The sequence below is a fragment of the Terrapene carolina genome, unplaced genomic scaffold, assembly GCF_002925995.2.
Source record: "Terrapene carolina triunguis isolate 2854851 unplaced genomic scaffold, T_m_triunguis-2.0 Scaffold110, whole genome shotgun sequence".
Taxonomy (NCBI): domain Eukaryota; kingdom Metazoa; phylum Chordata; order Testudines; family Emydidae; genus Terrapene; species Terrapene triunguis.
The window spans coordinates 1,187,017-1,210,511 of record NW_020664461.1 but is presented as its reverse complement, the minus strand read 5'-3'; the positions used below and the strand labels follow the sequence as shown (position 1 = coordinate 1,210,511).

General features: G+C 44.0%; 1 protein-coding gene across 2 annotated transcripts in view; it reads right to left on the bottom strand.

Moving 5' to 3' along the window:
- Positions 1–20,213: 20,213 nt before the first annotated feature.
- Positions 20,214–23,495, bottom strand: part of MKNK1 (MAPK interacting serine/threonine kinase 1) — a 32,067-nt gene continuing 28,785 nt past the window's right edge. Inside the window, exon 13 of one of the 2 annotated variants that reach the window (XM_024194319.2) lies at positions 20,214–22,180. In XM_024194319.2, coding sequence (XP_024050087.1) covers positions 21,949–22,180 — 232 coding nt within the window. In that variant the 3' untranslated portion in view covers positions 20,214–21,948. The remainder of the gene's footprint in view (positions 22,181–23,495) is intronic. The other variant, XM_024194320.2, reaches the window with a different exon arrangement.

The window sequence follows — 23,495 nt, the reverse complement described above, 5'->3', positions numbered from 1 at the left end:
TTCATGTCCTTTTAAGCTCTGAGGTTTCACCTTTAAGTTCTTTCATGGGCAATGAAAACATATCATAAAGCAAAGGAGGTACAAAAAGCTACGGAAGAAAAGAGGCTTGGGGCTCATTCTTTCTTTATAGCAATATTGAAACATCAACCTGTCCAGGGGTTCCTCCCACCAGCACCTCTATCTTCTACTCCCATCATCCAGCAGCCCCAAGGACACTTCCGCTCAAAAGGATGCAGAATCCCCAATAATTGCGCTTCCTGCCACAGTGTTGAGCACCGGCAGGCAACAAGGTTTGTTGCTAGATATTAGTCATCCAGACAAAGCTAATGGAAGCTTCAGGAGATGGACAAGGCACAAGAGAGGAAACAAACTACAGTAATAATGAGTAACAATCCAGCTAACAAGCTCCACAGGGGAGTCCTCATCTGGAAGAGAATCAGAGCGTAGAGATACTTGAATGTCTAGGGGCAAGGGGAAAGATTTTAACAGTAAATCCCAGTTGGACATTTTAATTCAAGGTGAGTTAGTATTTTCCTGATGGAGCTAGTTATAGCTAACAGCTAGCATTGCTGAACAGCCAGTTCGACCAAGGCTGCACCATTTTACTCTTTGCTTTGGGCTCTCTCATCATCCTCAGAGCATAGTCTCAACGTTTAAAATCAAATGTTGAGTTACCAAAAAGATAACAGCTTGAGCTTGTCCTGCGACAAAGGCAAGCACAAATGGGATGATGAGCCTGTTTTAGGAGTAATACTGTGAACTTTCTGTCCTACTCAATGCAGAGAACTTTTCATCAACGGAGCTGGAAATGCTTTACAGAATTGGGCCAGATCAGCAGATGGGTCAACTTGAGTAGCTTTATTGAAGTAATTAATTTTACCTCATAACAACTCTGTGACATAGGACAGCATTAGAGCTGTACAAACAAACAAACTGAGATTTTCACCTCATGGGAATGTTTCAACTTTTCTTTCATCCTGAATTAGGATAAATGTTGTGGAACAAAAAATTTTGATTTTGAAATAGTGAAATGCTTAGATATCCCCACAGAGATCTGACTCCCATGATGCATCACACAGCTCAGACAGAGTGGAGACTGTTGCATCATGGGACTTGTAGTCCAGTCAGCAAGGAGAGAATAGGAGCATGAGACACCTGAACTACAGCTCCCATGAGACAATGCAGCACCATAGGGAAATGCAGTCTAACGTTGGACTAAGTAAACCAAATCATTTAGATTTGGGTTGAATCAACCCAAAACAAGATATTTCTTTTTGGTTTCCCTGAAGGAAAATAGCATTTCAGCAAAATTGAAATCTTCCAGCTGAAAATTTTCAATTTTAATGGAAGCTGCATTGTCCATCAAAAAATCACTTCAACAGAAACTTCCCAACCAGCTCTAGTCAGAGGAATTAATGTCACTTTTCCCATTTAAGATGATGAATAAGTGCCTTGTGTAAGGTCACATAGTAAATCTGTGGCAGAGTTGGACACAGAACCCAGTTTTCCAGACTCCCGGGCTTATGTTTTAACAATAAAAACCATGCATCTTTTCAGTCTATGAGCCACAAACCAGTGATCAATGATTGGCCAGGAATCCATTCCCAAAAGGTGTCAGGGATTTAAACAGCAAATCAACAGTAATTTGTATCTGGCACCAGAATGAAAGGTGTATTATCCTCTGTCGTATCAAAGATCTCTAACCCTGTCTGCTGGAGCATCTCTTTGCTTATTCTCAATTCATTATTCTCCAAACCTGATAATTAAAACACAAAAACCTACCAGTCTCGCCCCACACATCGCAGCAGAAGAGGTAACAGCAGAGCAATACAATGAGTAAGCGCTTCTGTTGCTAAGGCTCCAGTAAGAATACCATAGGGCATTTACTCCTATAGTACACCAAGTATTAGCATAAATAATTGATGCCTGAAGTAGAGTTGTCAGAAACATGAACCCAGATAATTTTGTGATACAGCTTCCTTGATAACTTAACTACATTTGTTTGCTTATTCACAAATGCTGATATTGTGGAGTGACTCTGCCACTCATTATTAATAGCTGCTTATTATTCCTATTACTGTAGTGCTTAGAAATGCAATTGTGTTGGGTACAGTACACACACACACACACACACACACACACACACAGTCCATTTTCATAGATTCAAATGCCAGAAGGGACCACGACATCATCTAGCAATATGACCTCTTGTATAGCACAGGCTATTAAATATTACACATTTCATAGAATCATGGAATATCAGGGTTGGAAGGGACCTCAGGAGGTCATCTAGTCCAACCCCTGCTCAAAGCAGGACCAATCCCCAACTAAATCATCCCAGCCAGGGCTTTGTCAAGCCTCACCTTAAAAACCTCTAAGGATGGAGATTCCACCACCTCCCTAGGGAACCCATTCCAGTGCTTCACCACCCTCCTAGTGAAATAGTGTTTCCTAATATCCAACCTAAACCTCCCCCACTGCAACTTGAGACCATTACTCCTTGTTCTGTCCATTACTCCTTTGCCCCTTTATTGAACCCAATAATTTGTGTTTGGCTCAAGCATCTCTCCCAGAAAGGGATCCAGTTGTGATTTGAAGACATCAAAGCCTGGTCCACACTAACCCCCCACTTCGGACTAAGGTACACAAATTCAGCTATGTTAATAACGTAGCTGAATTCGAAGTACCTTAGTCCGAACTTACCGCGGGTCCAGACGCGGCAGGCAGGCTCCCCCGTCGATGCTGCGTACTCCTCTCGCTGAGCTGGAGTACCGGCGTCGACGGCGAGCACTTCCGGGATCGATCCAGGATCGATTTATTGCGTCTAGACAAGACGCGATAAATCGATCCCAGAAGATCGATTGCCTGCCACCGAACCAGGAAGTAAGTGTAGACGTACCCCAAGAGATGGAGAATCCACCACTTGCCTTGATAGTTTGCTGCAAAGGTTAATCACCCTCGCTGTTAAACAATTAGTGCCCCGTTTCTAATTTGAATTTGTCTGGCTTCAGCTATAAGCCATTGATTCTTGTTCTGCCCTTTACTGCTAGATTAAAGAGCCCTTTAGTACCTGGTATTTTCTCGCTGAGAAGGTACTTATTATACCGTAGTCAAGTCACCTCTCAATCTTCTTTATGACAAGCTAAACAGATTGAGTTAAGTCTCTCACTGGAAGGCATTTTCTCCAGCCCTCGAATTGTTTTGGTGGCTCTTTTCTGCCTGCTCTCCAGTCGTGCAACATCCTTTTTTTAATGTGCACACCAGAACTTACACTGTATTCCAGTATCGGTCTCCCCGATGCCATATACCAATGTAGAATTGCCTCCCGACTGCCCTGTCCTGTCCATACATCCTAGGATCAGATTAGCCAGTTTTGCCACCTCATCGTGCTGGGCTCTCATGTTGAGTTGCTTGGCCACTATGATCCCTAAATCCTTTTCAGAGTCACTGCTGTACAGAATATAGGCCCCCGTTCTGTAGATATGGCCTGCATGTCTTGTTCCTTGCCTTGCAGAGCAACAGAGACACAGAACTGAAGAGCAGCTTGTCCCAGGACACACACTAGACAATGTCAGAGGCAGGAATAGAACAAAGATGCCTCCTGACTCCCAATCCAGTGCCCTACCCATTAGACCACACTGCCTCTCTAAATTAAGGAGGGCCTGTAGTTTTATTATCCCCTTCCAGGAAGGGAAGTGACAACACCATTACCCCCAGGAAGCATAAGTACCCTCCCCCCACAAATAACTAACTCCCTTCCACACCGCACCTCTAAGCAACGCTTAGCTCTTACCCAGCAGTTTCCATCCCTAGATCTCAAAACCCTCCTGAAGGCAAGTATCATTAGCCCCATTTTACAGATGGACAAATTCCGTCTCGGAGAGGTGCCCCCAAATCACACAGCAGGTTCAGTGACAGAGCTAGAGTAGAAGCCAAATTCCCTGGCTCCCTGTCCCATTCCCTATCTACTCTCACCAAGTACTCCATCTTCCCAAAAGGAAGGAGAGCCCTGCCTCTGTAGAGCGAAGCAGGAAGAGATGAGCAATCAGACCAGGGTCCCTGGCAGTGCCTCCCCCCTTAAGATACCAAGGCAGCAGCATGCACTCTAGGTGCATCATGTCTATGCAGGTGATGGGAAGGGGCATAGGTTTAAGGGTTATGGTTTTGAAAACTTTCTACCTGCCTGGGCAGTTAGCACTGCATTCATCACCATGGTATTTCAATGCCTTAGAAGTTTTAAAGAACACACTAGCTCTAAGAGTCTCTGTCTCCAGAGGAAGAAAACGGGCAGACTCGATCAGCTGTTACAATGTCATTGTCCCATAAACTATGCTTTTTTAATTCATCCCCCTGTATTTTTTTAATCTAGAAAGAGGGAAAAAAGACATACTGTAGAAGAGGAGGCAATTTCAACCAAACAGCTGCTGCCGCATCTCTGAAACTCCTGTAAATATTAGGAGCCAAGGAGAATGCAGCGACTCTTTGGAAACAGGGACACGTCCATCACTTGAAGTCACCGGGTTCCCCCATCACCACACTCCCCCAGGGGTGAATTGCACCCTCGGCGTCCCTAGAATTAAGACTATCAATTGAGATGTGCTCCTTTGCTTCCCAGAGTCCGCGTCTGATGTGAGGCAGGGGTCGCAGTCACCATGGTAACCAATCTAATCTAATTTTAATTTGTGCTGAGGGTGGGATCCCATAGCCGTAGTCTGAATTAGAGCCGTCTCTCGCCGAAACTCGTCCCCTTTGGTTAAACACACAGAAGTCTTTTTTTAATATATATCTCGGGAATATGTAGGTTTGGGTTTGTTTTTTTTAAATTTAATCTTAATGAGCCTGCAGACTGGCAGGCAGAGGGAAGAGGTACGCGCACACAGAGCGCATCATGCTGCTGAAATCTAACAGCTATGACAAGGGCTTAAAATGAATGAGGGTTGTGGGGGAGAGGGGGCGGGGGCAAGATTAAAACATTCACACTGCGTTTGGAATGGAACCATCACCCCGGGCATAACCACTTCCTCCCACCTCTAACGTTTAGAGCTTCCCAAGCAGAGCTGGGCAAATCACTGATTTTTCGGTTTGCTGACAATTAAAAATAATCATCATCCTCATTTGGGGTTGCTCCAAAACCAAATTTTCCTTAAATGTTGGCAAATCGAAAAGCCAAAACAAAACTATTCGTTTCGCGTCAAAAGAAACATTTCGCGGGACCCAACATGAAACCTTGAAGAGAACGTCTTTATTCAATGAGCTTTTAAAATAAAGTTGTCGGAAATTTCAAAATGAAAAGTCATGTTGAATATTAAAAAAAAATAAAAAAAATCAAACCATTTCATTTCAAAACCATCAAAATGTAACTTTTCCACTTCGGGGGAATTTGTCTTTTTAGGGTTTTTTTTTTCCCAAACCCAAACAATAGAGTGAATTTGATGCACATTTCACTAAATGTTTTGGTCGATCCGAATCCGCATGTTTCACCAAAACAAGTTTCAGTGGAAAAATGTCACGCAGCTCTATTCCCCAAGTTCCTTCCTCTGCCATCCACAGTCACCTCCTTCTGCGGGCCAGCTGCTTCGCGTTCAGGGGAGGGCCTGGGAAAGCGAAGAAATTGTCCCAGCTGGAGAGGATTGACAGCTGGATATCAGCTGCATGCGGGTGGCATTAAAGCCCAAAGGCTTGTCCTATGTTGTATTGAGGCAATGATCTACTCTACATGAAATATCTTTACTGGCTCCTCCCAGGGTTTATCTGGCCTCTCCCCTTTCCCTCCCCACCAGGTGGTCAATGATCATTATCCATCTAATTTTAATTGTAAGATCCTTGAGGCAGGGTTGGTTTTTGTTGTTGTTTTTAATTACAGAAAGGCTGGAACTAGGGACATGAATTTGAACCTCGTTGGTTTCAGAGTGGCGGCGGGGGAGAGGGGGGATTGTATTTGGAATCCTAAATCTGAACTGCCCCCGCCTGCCTAGATTTTTTTTGCTAGGGCTTATCTCACAGTAAAGAGGCTGTATAATTCATCTCGCTCATGAGAATGTCTGATCCTGCAAGAGTTCCTTAATGTAAGATGGCAGATCTGAACCACATTCAACCTTATTTGGGTGCCTGAATGGCTGATGCTCAATACCAGCATGAAATTGATACCTATCAACAAGGTCCTCCAGCAAAAAGGAGACAGTCAGGGCTCAAAATTCTGAATATTTCTAATCTTCTTATGTGGCATCGCCGTTACCGGACGTTTGCCAGCATGGTAGCCCATTCTGTACTATCCTCTGCTAATCTCTTGGTGGATGAATAGGCCTTTTGAACCACCCAAGCTACCACATTGTCCAGCCCAGATCTTTTGCTGCCTTGTACTATTCTGCCATCAACTTTCCCTTCCAGTGCCCATAATCATGCATCACCCATTGAACTTCTTAAAATGTGCCTTGCAAATTGAACCTTTCTTTCCACTATATTAAATAAAACCAGAATACACATTTAAAAAAAATCCTCATTAGGCCATCTTTGTGTAACATCACCTTTAGTCATGCCTGGTGATTGAGCCTTTGACCTCCAGGGCTAAAAACATCAGAGCCTTAATACCCTAGCTGGAGGCTACAGTAGACTCACAGCCTCCGTGGAGCAGACACAGGAAGGGATGCTGACAGCAGGCTGAACAATGACTCACATGTAGACTTCGCAAAGGGGACAAACTATTATTTTCTTTTGCTTTGCCGTTCACGAACGCTTAAAAGCTACGAGCCAGGCGAGAGAGCTGCATGGCTAGCAAGGGAAGAAAAGAAACCGTCCTTGGCTCAAAGCTCGGCGACAGTGGGGTGATTACTCATCACATGATCGCCTTCCCCAGCTGCTACAAAAATGGAGCACTTATGTGTAGCCCACGCCCGGAGGAAGGGCCGGGCAGAATCACAGCGGATCAGAACGTTGTTCCTTCAAGGTGAAGCTCTGATTTGAAGCTGCTGCCTTAGTTTAGTTTGATGCTAAAAGAGATGAATGTTAGCGCCTGGAGAAGCAGGATCTTGATGGAGGAGATGCTTTTAGATATTGCCGAGTCATGTTACCAAAAGCAAGAGCGAAGACTATGGTCTAGATCCTCAGGTGGTGCAAATCAGCATAATTCATAACCTTTGATGGAGCTGCACTGATTTACACCACCTGAGGATCTAGACCATCGTTTCTACTGGCTCATCTTCAGCAAGCTCAGAGAAATCCATTCATTCCGTCCCACAGTTCACAGCAGGCCGACATTCAGAAAGGTGCCGAGCGCCTGTGACTTCAGTCAAATTCCACAAACTCACATCCCAGTAGAAAACAGACAAGGCCAGAGAATACAACACACCCATTGCTGTCTGCTGTCGCTCTCCAGGATACCACCATCGCTCTGACTGCAAGCAGGGCATTAAAGGTCTAGGGCAGCAGCAATTAATAACACTTGGACAATCTAAATCCTCCTCCTCAACAGCCGTGTAAATCCAATCTTGTGCAAGCCAAAGGGGCGTGTGTGTTCCTTCCACTAATGGCTCAAAGATGAGTCAAGAAGGCAAGGAGCGCCATAGGACACTGCCAAGAGGAAGCCTGCAGGCTGATTATGAACAATAAGGTGGCAGTGCTGAGGCCAGGTGGCTGAACGCCTCATGCAACTAGAAGCCGAGCTGCCTTTTAAAGCAACAGTTGCAAGCTAGCGTTCCCTTAGGGATGAGCAAAGGGAAGGGTTTCATTGTGGGGAGCATTGCATGAGATTTTACAATTATTCGCTTTGCCAGGGTTTTTTTGTCCATGTTAAATTCACCTCCCTAGTTTTTGGATACATCGGATCTAGCCAAACAGCAACCCAGATCCTCAGCTGCTGTAAGCTGGGCCAGCTCCACTGAAGTCCAGTCAGCTCTGCCAATTTACGCATCAAGCTTTGTGTCTGTTAAGGGTACGTACATTAATACCAGCTATGTGAACAGGACTTGTCGTTCATTTCAAATTCACAAATGCTTCTCTCGAGCCAGGACTGCTAAATCTTGTCCAGATCTGAAATTCAGCTCAGTTTTCTGCATCTCGATGAATTTGCTTCCAGTAGTAAATCCAGGCCACACGAAACCAGGAAAGCAAAGTATAAGCTCTTTGTGGCAGGACCTGGCTTTTTGATCTGTCTTTGTACAGTGCCTAGCGCCAGGGGGTCCTGATCCAGGACTGAGGCTCCTAGATGCTACTGCACTACCAATAACAACACATTTTTAAAAGCAAGATTTGAGGGAACAATTTGTAAATCAATATAAATAATGATCTTTAATGGGCCACTCTCAAGTCAAATATCACGGGCTAGATTTTAAGCTGGCATAAAATCAGCATCATTTCATTGCCTTCAGTGGAGCCCTGCTGATTTACAGGAGCCGAGGATGCATCCTCTATATTTTAACAGACAAATGCGTTTTGTTATATTGCAAGCCACACCTTAGAGAGTGTTGCACCTTAAAGAAGCTGTGAAAATTAAATTTGTTTTTTCATGGTTAGTTTCTTTTTGTTTGAGTTATTCTCACTGCCCTGTGCCTCAGTTTCCCCACCTGTAAAATGGCGATAATGATGCTGAGCTCCTTTGTAACGTGGTCTGAGATCTGCAGCTAAGTAAGAGCTAGGTATTAATTTGGTTTATAGCCAGCTTCTAGAGGGATTCACTTTCAAATTCTCATGCCCTAGAAATCCTGTTGAATTTCACTGTACAGAAGTTTTAATGGGCACTTGGGGGGTGTGGGGGGGCTGTGCTTGGAAGCAAAAGGAAGGTGGGTTTGCTGCAAACCTCAATGTGTCTGTCTGTTCCTCTGCCACACAAAGTGTTGTGGGTGTACAACATGACAACACTAACAAATAAACACAACTCCTTGATTTAGTGGGGTTTGAGAGTATTCAGCACCCGGAAGACTCTGACACTGAAACTCAGAGGCCTTGCTTCTGCGTCGCTTTTCCCCCTGTGTAGTCCAGCACGAAGTGAGTCTAACATCACCACTCCCATTCAGCTGGGGTTTTCCCCAACTGCTTTGCACAGGTGTAAATAACTACACAACATGCAAGTCAATGGAGAATGAGGCATTCCGGTGGCTGACAGTAAGACAGGACTAGACTGACCCTGGTCCCCAGATCTCATAGAATATCAGGGCTGGGAGGGACCTCAGGAGGTCATCTAGTCCAACCCCCTGCTCAAAGCAGGACCAATCCCCAGACAGATTTTTGCCCCAGATTCCCTAAATGGCTCCCTCAAGGATTGAACTCACAACCCTGGGTTTAGCAGGCCAACACTCAAACCACTGAGCTATCCCTACCTCATAATTTCTGCACAGGTCCACGTGAAAGCATGAGGCATGGCTGCTGTAACACAGTCTCCAGGAGTGTGTACTCAGAAATGGGGTGCATCTGGTTGCTTGCCAGCATTAAAATGAGGAGGTGAAATCTGGGCAACATGACCCTAGAGCCGTGGAGGTAAACAGACAGGTCAATCGAGGAGAGAAGCAATGCAGCGTGGGATAACACTGGGAGGACTGCCAGAGGTGGAAAAGATGATCCAAAATACAGATGCATTCACATGAACCTCTCTCTGGACTAACTCATCCTAAAATAGCCTTAATCCGCTTAATCAAAGGAGATTATCCAATTTGCAAGAAGTAGTGAACTAATAACCAAAAAATTGTCTTACATGGGTGCATTCTATCCGAAGAAAACAAAAGTTAATACAAAAAACCCTCCCCCTCTGTAGACAATCTCTTTTTCATGCTCACATAGCTAGAGAGAGCTGGAAATAGAAATATCCAGTCTTATATTCCTGTGCTCTAAACCAGTGTGGCCCTCTGTCTTTGGAGAGCCAGTGTTCTTCCTTTCAAACCTTACGTCGTTTGCAACAGAGAATGCTCTTGGGCAAAGCTGTCAAGATGCATCTCTTGCAAGCGCCTCTTTTCACACACATTTTACTCATGAACATTAGGTCAGGTTTTTCGCTCCATTTACTTTCTTCTTCCCCACTTAAGTTAAGAAAACAACATTTTGTTTAGTACCTCCAAAGTTATTCCATGTTGGTTTGCAATCAAATGACTAGAAAGCTGAAAGTTGGCCAATAACTTCCCTCATTAGAAATCACAGGTCTCAAGAATTTGAACTACAGTGGATAGGATCAATAATTCATTGGCAGGAAAGGCGAAAGAAAAGAAAACCTCCCTGAAGTAGGTGGTGGTGGGGAGTCATTGACTTTGATGCCACTAGAAAAGTCCGGCATCATTCCTTGAAGATACACCATGGAGTTAAATTCACAAAACAAATACATCCAAGGCTAAGTGGCTGTGTGTGAACAGACAGAGCCTGCTGTTAATAATTCAGTGCTGGTAGCACTGCAGTCTTTAGATCTGACATTAATGGGCAGAAAACGCCGGGAGGCCAAATCATTCTTAATTCTTGCAACCAAGCCCAGGCTACAGTGAAGTTCTTTGTATTTTCATTGGTTTAAATGCATTAACCGGCAGATCCTTTGGGTAATTTAGAATAAGACTTAAAATGTAAGCAATGTTTAAAAAGGATGCAAAAACGTATGGCTGACGCAATATATTGACAGACTGCTGGGACTTTTATGCCAGGGAGTGGGCCTTTACGAAAAATGAAAATGAGGCTGCTCCCACACTGGCTGCACTCAGTGAGAAGCAGCTCCCTGGCTCTGAGTGTCTCCTGTGTTGTGTACTCACATAGGTCCCGAGCTGGAAAAGCTCTGAACTTAAAAGATGCCCTTAAGGACTTCACTAGATCCGGACCCTGTAGCTGTGCCAAGTGGCTGCAGGACACTAACGGAAAGAATGTGAATTCTGCACCAATGGTGACATTTTATGCCAGCTGTGCACAGGGGTATCCAATTACACAAGGTGCAAGGCGGAGTCAATGCCCTTGTCTCCAAGATGTGCCGATCTGGGCTCTGGTGATAGGCTCTGTTGCACAAGGCGAAATCTCTGAGCCTATAACACAGACTCCTGGGAGAGAATGCCTCTAAGATGCAGAGGTGAATGCCTGTCATCGGAGAGCCAATATCTAGTACGCATGGATAACAGGCATTTGCACGGAAAGGCCATGTGCTTTCATACAACTCCCTGGTATCCGTTCTCCATTTGAGGTACTTATGTGGTCCCCATTCCTATTATCTCTGAGCACCTAACAATCTTTAATTCTCACAACCCTCCTGTAAAGATGGGCAGCGCTGTTACCGTATTTTACAGATGGGCAGCTGAGGGACAGAGAGATGAAATAAATGACTTGCTGAAGGTCACACAGGAAGGGTTTGGCAGAGCAGGGGATTGAACCTTGGTTTTACCAAGTCCTATGCTAACACCCTAACCACTGGACCCTCCTCCTCCTTTGTAGATAATATAGTCTGACAAAGATTAACTAACCAGGACGTAATTGGATGCTCCTGCTAAGCTATTCATTTTCCTTGCTTAGAATTCCATGGGGTACCGATGGCGAGGGAAGTTTTGCCTTATTTATATGCAACGGAGGTTTCGTGTTATAAAGGTTATCAAGTGGTTGGTACAGAGTGTGATGGAAACATGGGTAGCTTATAGTCATCTCATCCAATGGCCAGGAAAATGTAAAAGCACAAATCATTGTGCAAATCATTCACTTCATCTAGAAGCAGAAATGAGCCTTAAAAAATAATAATTAAATGAGAGAAAATATCTAGCGAGATCCAAAAGGGAAAAAAAAGTCAGTAAGTGATAAACCAACTGCCAAAGAAACTGCAAGAGGAAAAAGATGAACAATTAACAATACATTGAGAGTGCCCTACCTTGATACTTGGTTGTAGGGAGCTTTCAGATGACCCCAGAATCCTTCTTCCTTTCTCGCATTCATGTCCTCTCCTTGGGAGTTGTTCCTTTGCTATGCTGCTTATTTTTTCCCAAGTTGCATGCTGTCATTATATGAATAATTAAATTGTTCACTGGCATAATAACCTGCCAGCCCTGAAATTCTGAGACACATAACCATGGGAATTTGCCTGAGTTTTCCCGACAAGGATTATAAACGTAGGCTACTCTTCCACTTTTCATTGCTTTTGGCACGGATTTCCTCAGCCTCCAATTGTGGGGAGAATCAGAACCTTTGACAGAATGCAGCTTCCTCTGTATTCTTGTCCGAACCATTAGCAGACTCTGAAGTAACTGCCCCACGTTAGTAGGGGTGTTTGATTGAAATTTAAAAAAAAATCCAATTACAGATTTTCAAAAAACAAATGGGAAAATTTTGGCAGAAAATATTCCCTTTGTTCAGACCATTTGTAGATCTGGTTAAAGTGTTCGGAGTTTCAAAATTTCAACAAAATTTTGAAATTTGGGCGGAGAAAGGAAAAAAATACACATTTCCCTTCTACCTCAAATATTCTATTTGCTAAATTGTGATTAGTATTTAACATGTATTGCTGGAACCTGAGTCATGGATAGGGGATCCGTTGTGCTAAATGTTGGGCAAAGACAGTCTCTACCCCTCAAGAACTTAGGTCTGATTGATTAGATAATCAATTGGTGTATTTTTATTTCTCTCTCTTCTTTAGCAAAATCCAATTAGAGGTTTGTGTCGCTACTGCATGGTTTCTCCAATGCAGCATTGTCCTTTTAAAGTACATTGGTGAAAGATCAGGTTTTTTTAGATAGCTTTGCCTTAAATGGTGATATTTTGTTCTTGAAACTTTCCTTTGCTGTGATAGCTACCAAAAAATGGACACCTCTTCAGCTGCTGCTGCTGCACCGAAAAGACTGCCAATCATGCTGACCAATAGTGTCGCATTGTTTCCTTGTATTCTCTCAACTGTTCGTCTATATCCATCTGTGTGTTGACTTGTATTGTAAGCTAGTTGGGGCATGCACCATCTCTTTGTTCTGTGTTTGTACAGCCCCTAGAGCAATGAAGTCCTGATCTGTGACTGGGACTATGGTAAGGAATGGTGGCCCTAGCCTCCGGGTGGCGATGGATGGCAGGAGAGAGATCACTTGATCATTATCTGTTAAGTTCACTCCCTCTGGGGCACCTGGCATTGGCCACTGTCAGTAGACAGGATACTGGGCTAGATGGATCTTTGGTCTGACACAGTACGGCCATTCTTATGTTATGTTCTAATACAAATAAATAATGTTGCAAGACTCCTCATGCTCTTTATAGATATGCTATTTCAGAGGAAAGATGGGCCTGAAAGAGGAACTTCAGCTCCAAACAACTGAATTTGGGGAGTCTTTGGACCCAGGATGCCACATCTATCTTCTGGGCTTCTGTAGCCCTGGAAAAAATCAGTTATCTGCTTCTGAGCTTCAGCAGTGGAAGATACATCACTTTCCCTCCCCTCCCCCACTACCCTCACTCACCATTGGGCTCTTATGGGATGGGGCTTCCACACGCCTTGACCCCCTCTGACTGTTCAGGTGAATGCTGGCTGCTCCCCTTCCGCTACTTCTGGGGCAGTGAGGGGGAGCTTTTCTGATCCAACCCTGGCCCTAATCCACTGGGAGTCTTCCACGGATAGTAGATGATCTGATACACACAAAGGGCAGTAGTCCCTGGTACTTTCTGCTCCCGGTACCGCCCACTACAGCTACAAATCCCAGAATCCCTTGCATGTTTGGCTAGAAGTCTGAACTCTCAGACCTTGAGCATCACTGCTCAGTCTGCTTTTATGTAAAAAAAAAAAAAAAAAAAGGGGGGGGGGGGGGAGAATGAGAAGCCTTTTTACTTACTAAGACTTGAGGCCAGGCACGTGTACCAGAGGGAATTCCTTGAGAGCCCAGACTGAATCGTAAAGGGGACGTTAATAATTATTCCAGCTTACATTTTTATAGCACTTTTCATTACCAAGGGCTCCAGCGTGCACAGGAAGGAAAGTACTTACTGAGTGAGCAGCTGTTTAAGTTTCTTTTAATCTATTCGGTATTTCTTTTTGGCCTCATCATTCAATGTGCGGCTCATGCATTAGCCACGGCCCATCATCCTGCACTCAATAGAGAATTATTGATTTCCTTAGAAGTTTTTCGATGATGCTCTTATTGTAGTCTCTCAGTACCTTAAAAACACTAATGAATTTATGTTCACAACACCTACGGGAGGTGAGATGATATCTTTAGCCTTGTTTTGCGAACGGGGAACCGAGGCACAGAGATTAAAGCCCAAAGGGTCAAAAGTGTCCACTCATTTGAGACATCTAGTTTGAGACACTTAAGCTTTATTTTTCAGAGTGCTTAGATTTTCTATGGTATTTTGTACGTTCAGAGCAGAGCTCCCCTTCACCACAGTCGGTCATGGGGAAAAAAAGTCAACCTCTAGAACCATGCTTACCCTCCCCCCCGACATGGGTCATCAGCAAGGCTGAGATCTCTGGTGCCACACACAGTCCTCAGCCACTCGTGCTAGCTAGCTAACTGGTAGCAGTAGAAAGCTTTTATTTTATATGTGGCTCTACCACTAGAGGAGGATGGAAACACTTTACCGGTGGGTTTCACAGCTACCTGCTGACAATGATCTGGATGATGGGATGGATTGCACCCTCAGCAAGTTCGTGGATGACACTAAACAGGGGGGAGAGGTAGCTACATTGGAGGGTAGGGATAGGGGCCAGAGTGGCCTAGACAAATTGGAGGATTGGGCCAAAAGAAATCTAATGAGGTTCAACAAGGACAAGTGCAGAGTCCTGCACTTAGGATGGAAGAATCCCATGCACTGCTACAGGCTGGGGACCGACCCGCTAAGTGGCAGTTCTGCAGAGGACCTGGGGATTACAGTGGACGAGAAGCTGGATATGAGTCAGCAGTGTGCCCTTGTTGCCAAGAAGGCTAACGGCATATTGGGCTGCATTAGTAGGAGCATTGCCAGCAGATCGAGGGAAGTGATTATTCCCCTCTATTCGGCACTGGTGAGGCCACACCTGGAGTATTGGGTCCAGTTTTGGGCCCCCCACTACAGAAAGGATGTGGACAAATTGGAGAGTCCAGCAGAGGGCAATGAAAATGAGCAGGGGGGTGGGGCACATGACTTACGAGGAGAGGCTGAGGGAACTGGGCTTGTTTAATCTGCAGAAGAGAATATAGTAGAGGACACCCCTGGCTTCAAGGGCTATCGCAACACAAATAAATAATGGAGATATGAGTTGACAAAGGGGAATAGGAGACAAACATTTTCCCCAGCAAGCAGCCTGTAGCTGGGAGTCTGAGACTTCACCAAGGACTTTGCGTTTGCTATTTGAGCTGGCTGATAAATTTTCAATGAAAGACTTTTCTGTCAAAACATTTTGCCAGCTCAAAATTTTAGGTCAAAAATGAGAGAGACAGCCACTCACCAGAACAGCCAAAAGCCTGGCGGTGAAGTCACTCACCTGGGCTGTGGAAGACCCAAATCCAGATTCAGAACAGAGTTGGACATTGGGTCTCCCACATCCCAACTGAGTACCCCAATCACCAGGCTATGCTCGGGTGTGTTTTCATAACAAGTTTCCAAGGTCTTGTTTTCATTCCATATAAATAAATAATATATAAATATATGGAGATATACCTGTCTCATAGAACTGGAAGGGACCCTGAAAGGTCATTGAATCCAGCCCCCTGCCTTCACTAGCAGGACCAAGTACTGATTTTGCTTCAGATCCCTAAGTGGCCCCCCTCAAGGATTGAACTCACAACCCTGGGTTTAGCAGGCCAATGCTCAAACCACTGAGCTATCCCTCCCCCCAGAATTTAATTAAATGCTGTCTATGGGGATGCCTTGCTTACGACTAAGTATCAGAAGGGAGCAAAAATTTTGAAGTCTTGAATGGCTCTTTTTTGCTAAATAGAATGCGTTTTCCAGCCCACACTGCTATTGATCTTATGTGGAAGTTATTCAGATATTACGGTATAAAATTCAAATACATAAGCCAGAAGGGACCAGTCATAGTGCTGGTATTCTGTGCTTCTCTGCTGTGTCTACACCAGGGGTCGGCAACCTTTCAGAAGTGGTGTGCCAAGTCTTCATTTATTCACTCTGATTTAAGGTTTCGTGTGCCAGTAATACATTTTAAGAAAATGTCGCTCTATAAGTCTATATTATGTAACTAAACTATTGTTGTATGTAAAGTAAATAAGGTTTTTAAAATGTTTAAGAAACTTCATTTAAAATTAAATTAAAATGCAGAGCCCCCTGGCCGAGACCTGGGCAGTGTGAGTGCCACTGAAAATCAGTTCGCGTGCTGCCTTTGGCACCTGTGCCATAGGTTGCCTACTCCTGGTCTACACTTACAAGTGGTGGGTGAAATACACACACTGCACATATATGCAGCACGGTATGAAGAGCAGTGTAAACGGTGAGGCACTGATTAGCTGAATAGAGTAAAAACATGCCAGAACCTTAGGGTACATAGTCTACATAGCCAAGCAGTGACTCCCCCGAGTACATTGCTATTTTTAGCAGGGTCGCGGCCCACTGCCAGAGCCTTTCACTGCCGCACGTAGCTATACACTGCATTGTGGACGCAGCCTGCAGCTACGCATACTCTCCCCATCACCGCCAGTGTACACAAGCCCTTAGATGACAAACCGGCTCTTACTCTCAGAGCTCATTACCACCAATTTACAGCAATTTGCACAAAATGGGATTAATAAAGCAGCCCATTACTACTACTCCCATTAAGCCCACTGACAAATAGTATAGATGAAGAGTTCACTTTGTGAAGTCGTCTCCTCCTATTGTCAGAAGAGAGATGTGCTTACTGAGAACATCTCCCTCTAAACTTGCAATAGTTTTGCACAAAACCAAAACAGAATACTGCTGCTTTCAAAACTATTTCTTCCAAGGAAAGTGCACTTCTCTACTGCCCCCATCACTGCAGTTTAAGCAAGTCAACAAACATATTTTGTGGCGAATGAAATCAAGCGGCAAGGGAAACTGGAGCCATGAGTACGTCTTGGTACAATTATATATTTCCTCAGCATTGTCAGGTCTTTTGGTTGCCATGGCAGTGTGTTTCCATGGAAGTCAAACTTGAAGCCTGTTTCTGCCACTGGAACCGTCCAAAGAAAATTATCAGCCTTGGAAATTAACCAAGCTGCTCTTACGTTGAAAACCAGCCCTCCCACAGCTCCTGAAAAAATAAACATGTCTTTCCATTTCTGACACAGGAGTAAGAGGGAAAAACATACACCTAGGAACATTAGCACCCTTTTGTGCAACGCACAATATGGAAAGTAAACCCTTCTAAAAAGCTTTGCCAAGATTGAGCATGAATAAGGTAGTAAGGTCACTTGAAGATATATCATGTGCACAGACTGCAAAATCTTGCAAAATGTTCTGTTCTGCAAGATTTAAAAGAATGTAATTCGGTACTTTGAGATTAATGCGGGTTGATTACTGTTCTTTTAACATCAGTAAGGGGTTAATTAAATGCTGTCTATTGGGATGCCTTGCTTATGACTAAATATCAGTTTACTAAAGGAAACAGTAGGTTAGTGAGTGTCCCTAGCCTCTGTTTGCCCAAAACCAGGAGTGGATGATATCACTTGAGGATGGCCTGTTCTCTTCATTCCCTCTGAAGCACCTGGCATTGGCCACTGTCGGAAGACAGGAGAGTGGGCTAGATGGACCACGAGCCTGACCTGGTGTGGCTGATCTTAGGCTCTACTTAGATCTTTGATGCTTGCCAACAGCCTCACTGCTTATCCCGATGGTCAGATTTCACCTGCCAAGGCCCACATGTGGGAAACAACATACGACAGAAACCCAAAATGAGGGACCAAATTAATGCAGGAAAGTTTAAATGATATCCGATTCCTCCTTGTAGAGAAATGACTTTCTGTAATCTCACCTTCATAATCATGTGAGGTGAAGGGACACCAAGATGTGTGCCAAATGTGTGACTAAAGTGAGACATTCCTTGAAAGAAGGGACAATTGTGTTACAAGAAAAATGGTTATGCTGCTCACCGGCTCAGATAAAAGTCATGGGGATGATTCGTCAGGTCCTGAAGGTGAGTGGGGCCTGTGTCACTCTTATCAATCTGTAGAAACACTAATCCTCTTTAGATGGCACCTTGATGTGTTGCAACAGGTCAAGGGAGTTCTCTCAACTGCTAACCTGAGTGATTCAGTGGTGATTCACCCTCTTTTATATTGTCCCACTGGCTCTGATGTGATTCAGCAAAGAAATGGAGACACTTTCCAGTAGGCCACCTTAAAGGCACGGCTTGTGAAGACAAGGGCAAAACCATTGATACTCCAAGGACGCAGCTCAGCCAGTACCTAATCTTTCATTCTCCATCTTCAGGAAGCAAGAAAAGTGAAGAATTTAAGCTGCTGGCAAAGGGGTGAATTTTCCACTTGTATAGAAAAAATGGCAGACACGTACCAAACATACCAAACTCCTTAGAAAACACTAGGACGTAACATATTTGAAATCATTAATTCCAATATGAAGACACAGGAGGTAGGAGGGGGTAAAAGCATTTAGTGGTAACAGAGCTAAAAAGCACTATTACCCCCTGTATGGATATTGTACTATTTGGAGCACAGCTCCTATCTTATTTATCAAGACAAAAAAAAGTGAACCTCCCTCTCTCTTTTGCTGTATTTCCTGCAAGAGAATGTTAAAACAGATGCATCTAACGCACATTTTAATAAAGTACCTGGAACAGGATATGACCAGAGGGCTGACTTTAAAATGAAGGTGATCACCAAGGAGGGACTCAACAAGGCTGATGAATCAGAGATGCTGGCTGTTTGGCTTTGAATTCTGGCCATGTTCAGAGCTCCTTGAGAAGATTTACTGAACACTACAGGATCTTTCATCTGCTTCTTCCAGTTTTTTTAAGATCGAACACTACACCCCTCAGTGTTGCAAGCTGTACTCTGCCTAGTGAATTGCTGTTCTTTTAAAGACAAGACGGCAAATTTGTGAGCATCTATCCCTGTAGGATCTGAACTTGGTTTGTTCATTCATTTTTAAAAACACATTCAAGATGAAGATTTTGGGACAACATTCAAAACCTTAAAGTTCTTAATGGAGTAAAGAAGTTTGCTTAAAGGTTAGTCAAGTTCAGGAGGTTCACTTAGTTTCTAACTTTGTATGGGGGGAATCTACAACCAGTTTCACAAGGTAATTTTTTTCCTCTGAACGCCTAAAAAATAAGAATCAGCTGAAGTTAGGAGGGATGCAGTCATCTGAGCTCTTAAAATTCATCGTCTCCAAATCTTAACATGTTCCAAGTAGAACTTGAGACCACAGGACATCAGGTGACGTTCACAATCTTTTCATAAGCTTTGCTTGGACACCAAATATATATTGTTCACCTGCATTTAAGGGCATGGTCTCAAATGTAAAGGGACGGTTGAGAAATGTCTTCTGGATTCAATGTACCCGAAGGCTAAAATTCTCTTCTATATGCCTAGTCGTCTTTACCCATTTACGGTGTACAAAAGCTATAATGGGCTGCATCGATTGTAAGGGTGCAAATCTTTACATCAAACAATGTGACCACATTTTAAAATCAAAATGACAGTCTGACCTACATTTACAAGAGCCGGATGCTACGCTAAGAGATACTGAAGCATCTCTCCTCCATCCCTCCCAGCAGGACCTACAGGCAGCAGCAGCTCTATGATTTTCAAACGGGCAATTCCTCATTGTATGTTTGTGTGTAAACACACCTCTACCCAGATAGAACGCGACCCGATAGAACACGAATTTGGATAGAACGCGGTAAAGCAGTGCTCCGGGGGGGCGGGGCTGTGCACTCCGGCGGATCAAAGCAAGTTCGATATAACACGGTTTCACCTATAACGCAGCAAGATTTTTTGGCTCCCGAGGACAGCGTTATAGCGAGGTAGAGGTGTATGTGCATGGTATGCTTCATTTCCTACTGTTCCCTACAGAATGAGCAGGGAGAATGGGCCAGTAAGCCAGCAGATCTTCCAAGATCCATGGAGGTGCAATGGCCTCTGCTCAACTGGCCTTCCCTCACCTTGACAATGCAGCTTCTTCTACCTCCACTGGACAGTAGCATCTGCAGAGGTATTGGGCTTGACGCAGGAGATCACTAGGTGAAATTTATGACCTGAGTTACTCAGGAGGTCAGACTAGATGATCATAATGGTTTCTTCTGGCCTTAAAAATGTAGAGATTAGTTTTACCATGAAAGAGATTATTACAACACCAGAGATGGATAAAGAAATAAGACAATATAGAAGGTAAATTAAGTTTAATTTTCAGTAGATAAGTTAACAAGAGTGTCACAGAGAGGGGTAAGCAAACTGCTTCCTGAGTTTTCAGTCTCCAAAATCAGACCAAAAATACATAGTAAAGTATGGAATGTATTAAATCTATAACTTAACATATTTTAAAAAACAAGGCTAAGTACAATTCATAATCTTTACCACTGGCACAATATATAAAATAGTTTAAATAAAGTATAACATTTTCTTATTAGTCACCAATACAGCATGTTGTATAAAAATATTTATATATAAAAATACACACACACTTACTTCTCAAAAGGCAAATGTGAAACTCTGACAGACTGGGTGATGAAATCTGCTATAGTTCAGATTTCTCCATTTCCACGCGTTTGCTGGATTGGTTTCCAGTGTTCATTCTCTAGCTGTTTGGGATGATTAATTCAGAAATTTGAAGGCATATTTTTCACCTGCCACGACACAGTGTAAATTTTCAAAAATGACTAGCACTTTTGGGTGCCCAGCCTGAGACAACTTAAAGCGGCCGACTTTCGCAGTGTGAACGCTGAGCGCTTTCTGAAAATTAAGTGCGGTTAAGGTACCTCAAGTTGAATACTTGAAATTGCTAGTGACTTTTGAAAATTTGGGCCAATGCACTTCCATGATAGCTCTTGAACTACCTTGGCTCAGTATGCATAATGTAACAAAACCATTCTGATCTAAACTTCACCCACCTGGTTTGACTGCTGCTAGTGCCTGACCATGCCCCCTGCCCCATCACACACTATCTTCCCACTAGCTGGAAAAGCTCAGATTTCTCACCAAAATAATACTTGATTGGAACCTGTGCATTCACCCTCCTACATCAAGAAATACAGTCAGGATAACACAGGAAAAAGTAATTAGGGACATGCTCCTCATGAGGTAAAGATTCCCTACATCGTTATCCTTAGTGTAACATACATTTGTTTAAAGTTTCTCTGCGAAGACTACTGTATCAGATTCAGATTTAAGAATGTAACTGGCAAGAAATAAAACAATGTTCTGGGTCCATATGCTTGCCTACACCCCCTCCTCAAAAGATGAAAATCTACTCCCCGGCATGTGTGTTCATTTCCAAGGCCTTGAGCCGGTGACATGCTGGAGCATCCTCAGCATCTTGCAGGAGGCGCTTAACTCCAACTGAAGCCAATGGGAGTGGAGAGTGCTCATCAAATTGCAGGGTCCAGCCTTAAGCATCCTCTGCACTTCCTGAGTCAGTAGGTGCGAAGGACAAGGGGCACTCACGGCCTTTTGGTGGGTTAAAAGAAAGGTACGGAGTAGGTCATTAGCAGCAGCTCCAGCTGATGAAAGGAGCAGCACCACGGTTTCCTACCCAAGGGTGGTTGAGTTGGGGTTAGAAAGCCTTTGTGCTCTGACATGCAAAGCAAGAGAAGAACTTTTCCAAATGTCCTCAAGTCTACATTTTAAAGTGTGCTCTTTTAAGAGAAAACAAGGAAAGCTTACTGGCTTATCATCTCCGGTAACAAAGCAGCAACCTTGCTTTCTTTAGTTTAAAAAGAATTTCAATTAAATTGTCTTAATCAACCAAATCAGTCAAGCAAAAACCTTCCTACAAAATGCATCCATTTAAAGGTACAAGTCCCTTTATAAATGAGCTTCCTACTAAGTCATTAAACCTTGATGTCTATTAGACTTTAAAATACATGAAGTAAAGCTGACCAATCCCATTAGAACCTACAGCAGGGTCCGCATGTCAAAGGGCTGCATGAGCGACTGGTTGGAAGTCACCATTTTTGGTGGCTTGGGTCATCGCTCTGCGTTTGGCTAAGCGGGATTTGGATGGGGGAGAAAGCTTCATGGAACAAATGGCCTGAGCAATGTTCTCTTGCTCTTCATCCAGCTCATTCTCATGCTGCGACAGCTGACGGTTAAGGGCAATGGCCTCTGCTGCAAAAAGCGTCAGGTCTTTCGTGCTGCTGTTCCTTCTGCAGGAAAAGGAAAATCAGGTTATACAACGTGTGCACAGAAACCACTGGACCCAACTATGCACCTGCCAAGTCTTCTTAAGGAAACATTTGTTTAGCAAGTAAGACACTTTCAGGTTTTGTTTTCACACTTGTACTTGTTAGTACGACTAGTGATTCACGTTATAATGTGGATCTGGTCCCATGGTTCGGGCACAAGTCTGGGGCTCCAGAAACCTGGGTTCAAGTCCCTTTTCTCTCACTGACTTTGTGATACCTTGGGCGAGTCACATAGTCTCTCTGTACCTCGTTTCTCTTCTGTAAAACGTGGATAATAGTTTCCCCTCTGACAGGGGTATTGTGCAGAGGAATACATTAGAAGATTGTGAAGCGTACTGATACTACAATAATGGGGGCCACAGAAGACAGACTTAGAAAGCACTTCAGAAATAAGTTAACCCTGCTGCTATTATGTATTACGGTAACATCTAGAGACCCCAGCCTCTCTATAACTAGACACTGTACATAAACCTCAGTGAGGTAAGTACAATGCTCTTGTTACAGAGGGGAATGAGCCCCAAGAAGTAAAGTGACTCACCCAAAGAGAGACAGTGATCCAGTGGCAGAGCTAGGAATAGGACCTGGGTGTTCAGACTTGCAAAACCCTTCTGTCACAGGGCCCGTCGCTCAGAATTTTTCACCAAAACTCTGTCTCTGAGGCCTGACCTTACTCCCTCTTGAATTAATGGCACAATTCCCACTGACTTCAATGGGAGAAGGCTCAGACCGTGTGTGTGCAGCAATCATTCACCCATCATTGAAACACAGCTTCCTTAGACAAGGTGCGCCTACACATCTTTCCTCCTGTGCCCCACACCTCCCATCTCCCCCTTCAAATCCCTCCAAGCATCTTAACAGAGGAATGCCCTTTATTGCCTCTCCCACAACTAATCAAGATTAGATTCATTAGCACAACAAAAAAATTATAGCAACCATATGTGCAACATAATTGTGCTTTCCTTAAAGGAGCGCTCCCAAGTTGTTACCCTAACGCTCTCCCCCATAATCCAGGTGGTGAGATGACTTTAGTCAGTAAGGGTAGGTCTACACTTACCCGGTAGTTCGGCGGCAAGCAAATCGAACTTCTGGGTTCGACTTATCGCGTCTTGTCTGGACGCGATAAGTCGAACCCGGAAGTGCTCGCTGTCGACTGCGGTACTCCAGCTCGGCGAGAGGAGTACGCGAAGTCGACGGGGGAGCCTGCCTGCCGCGTCTGGACCGAGGTAAGTTCGAACTAAGGTACTTCGAACTTCAGCTACGTGAATAACGTAGCTGA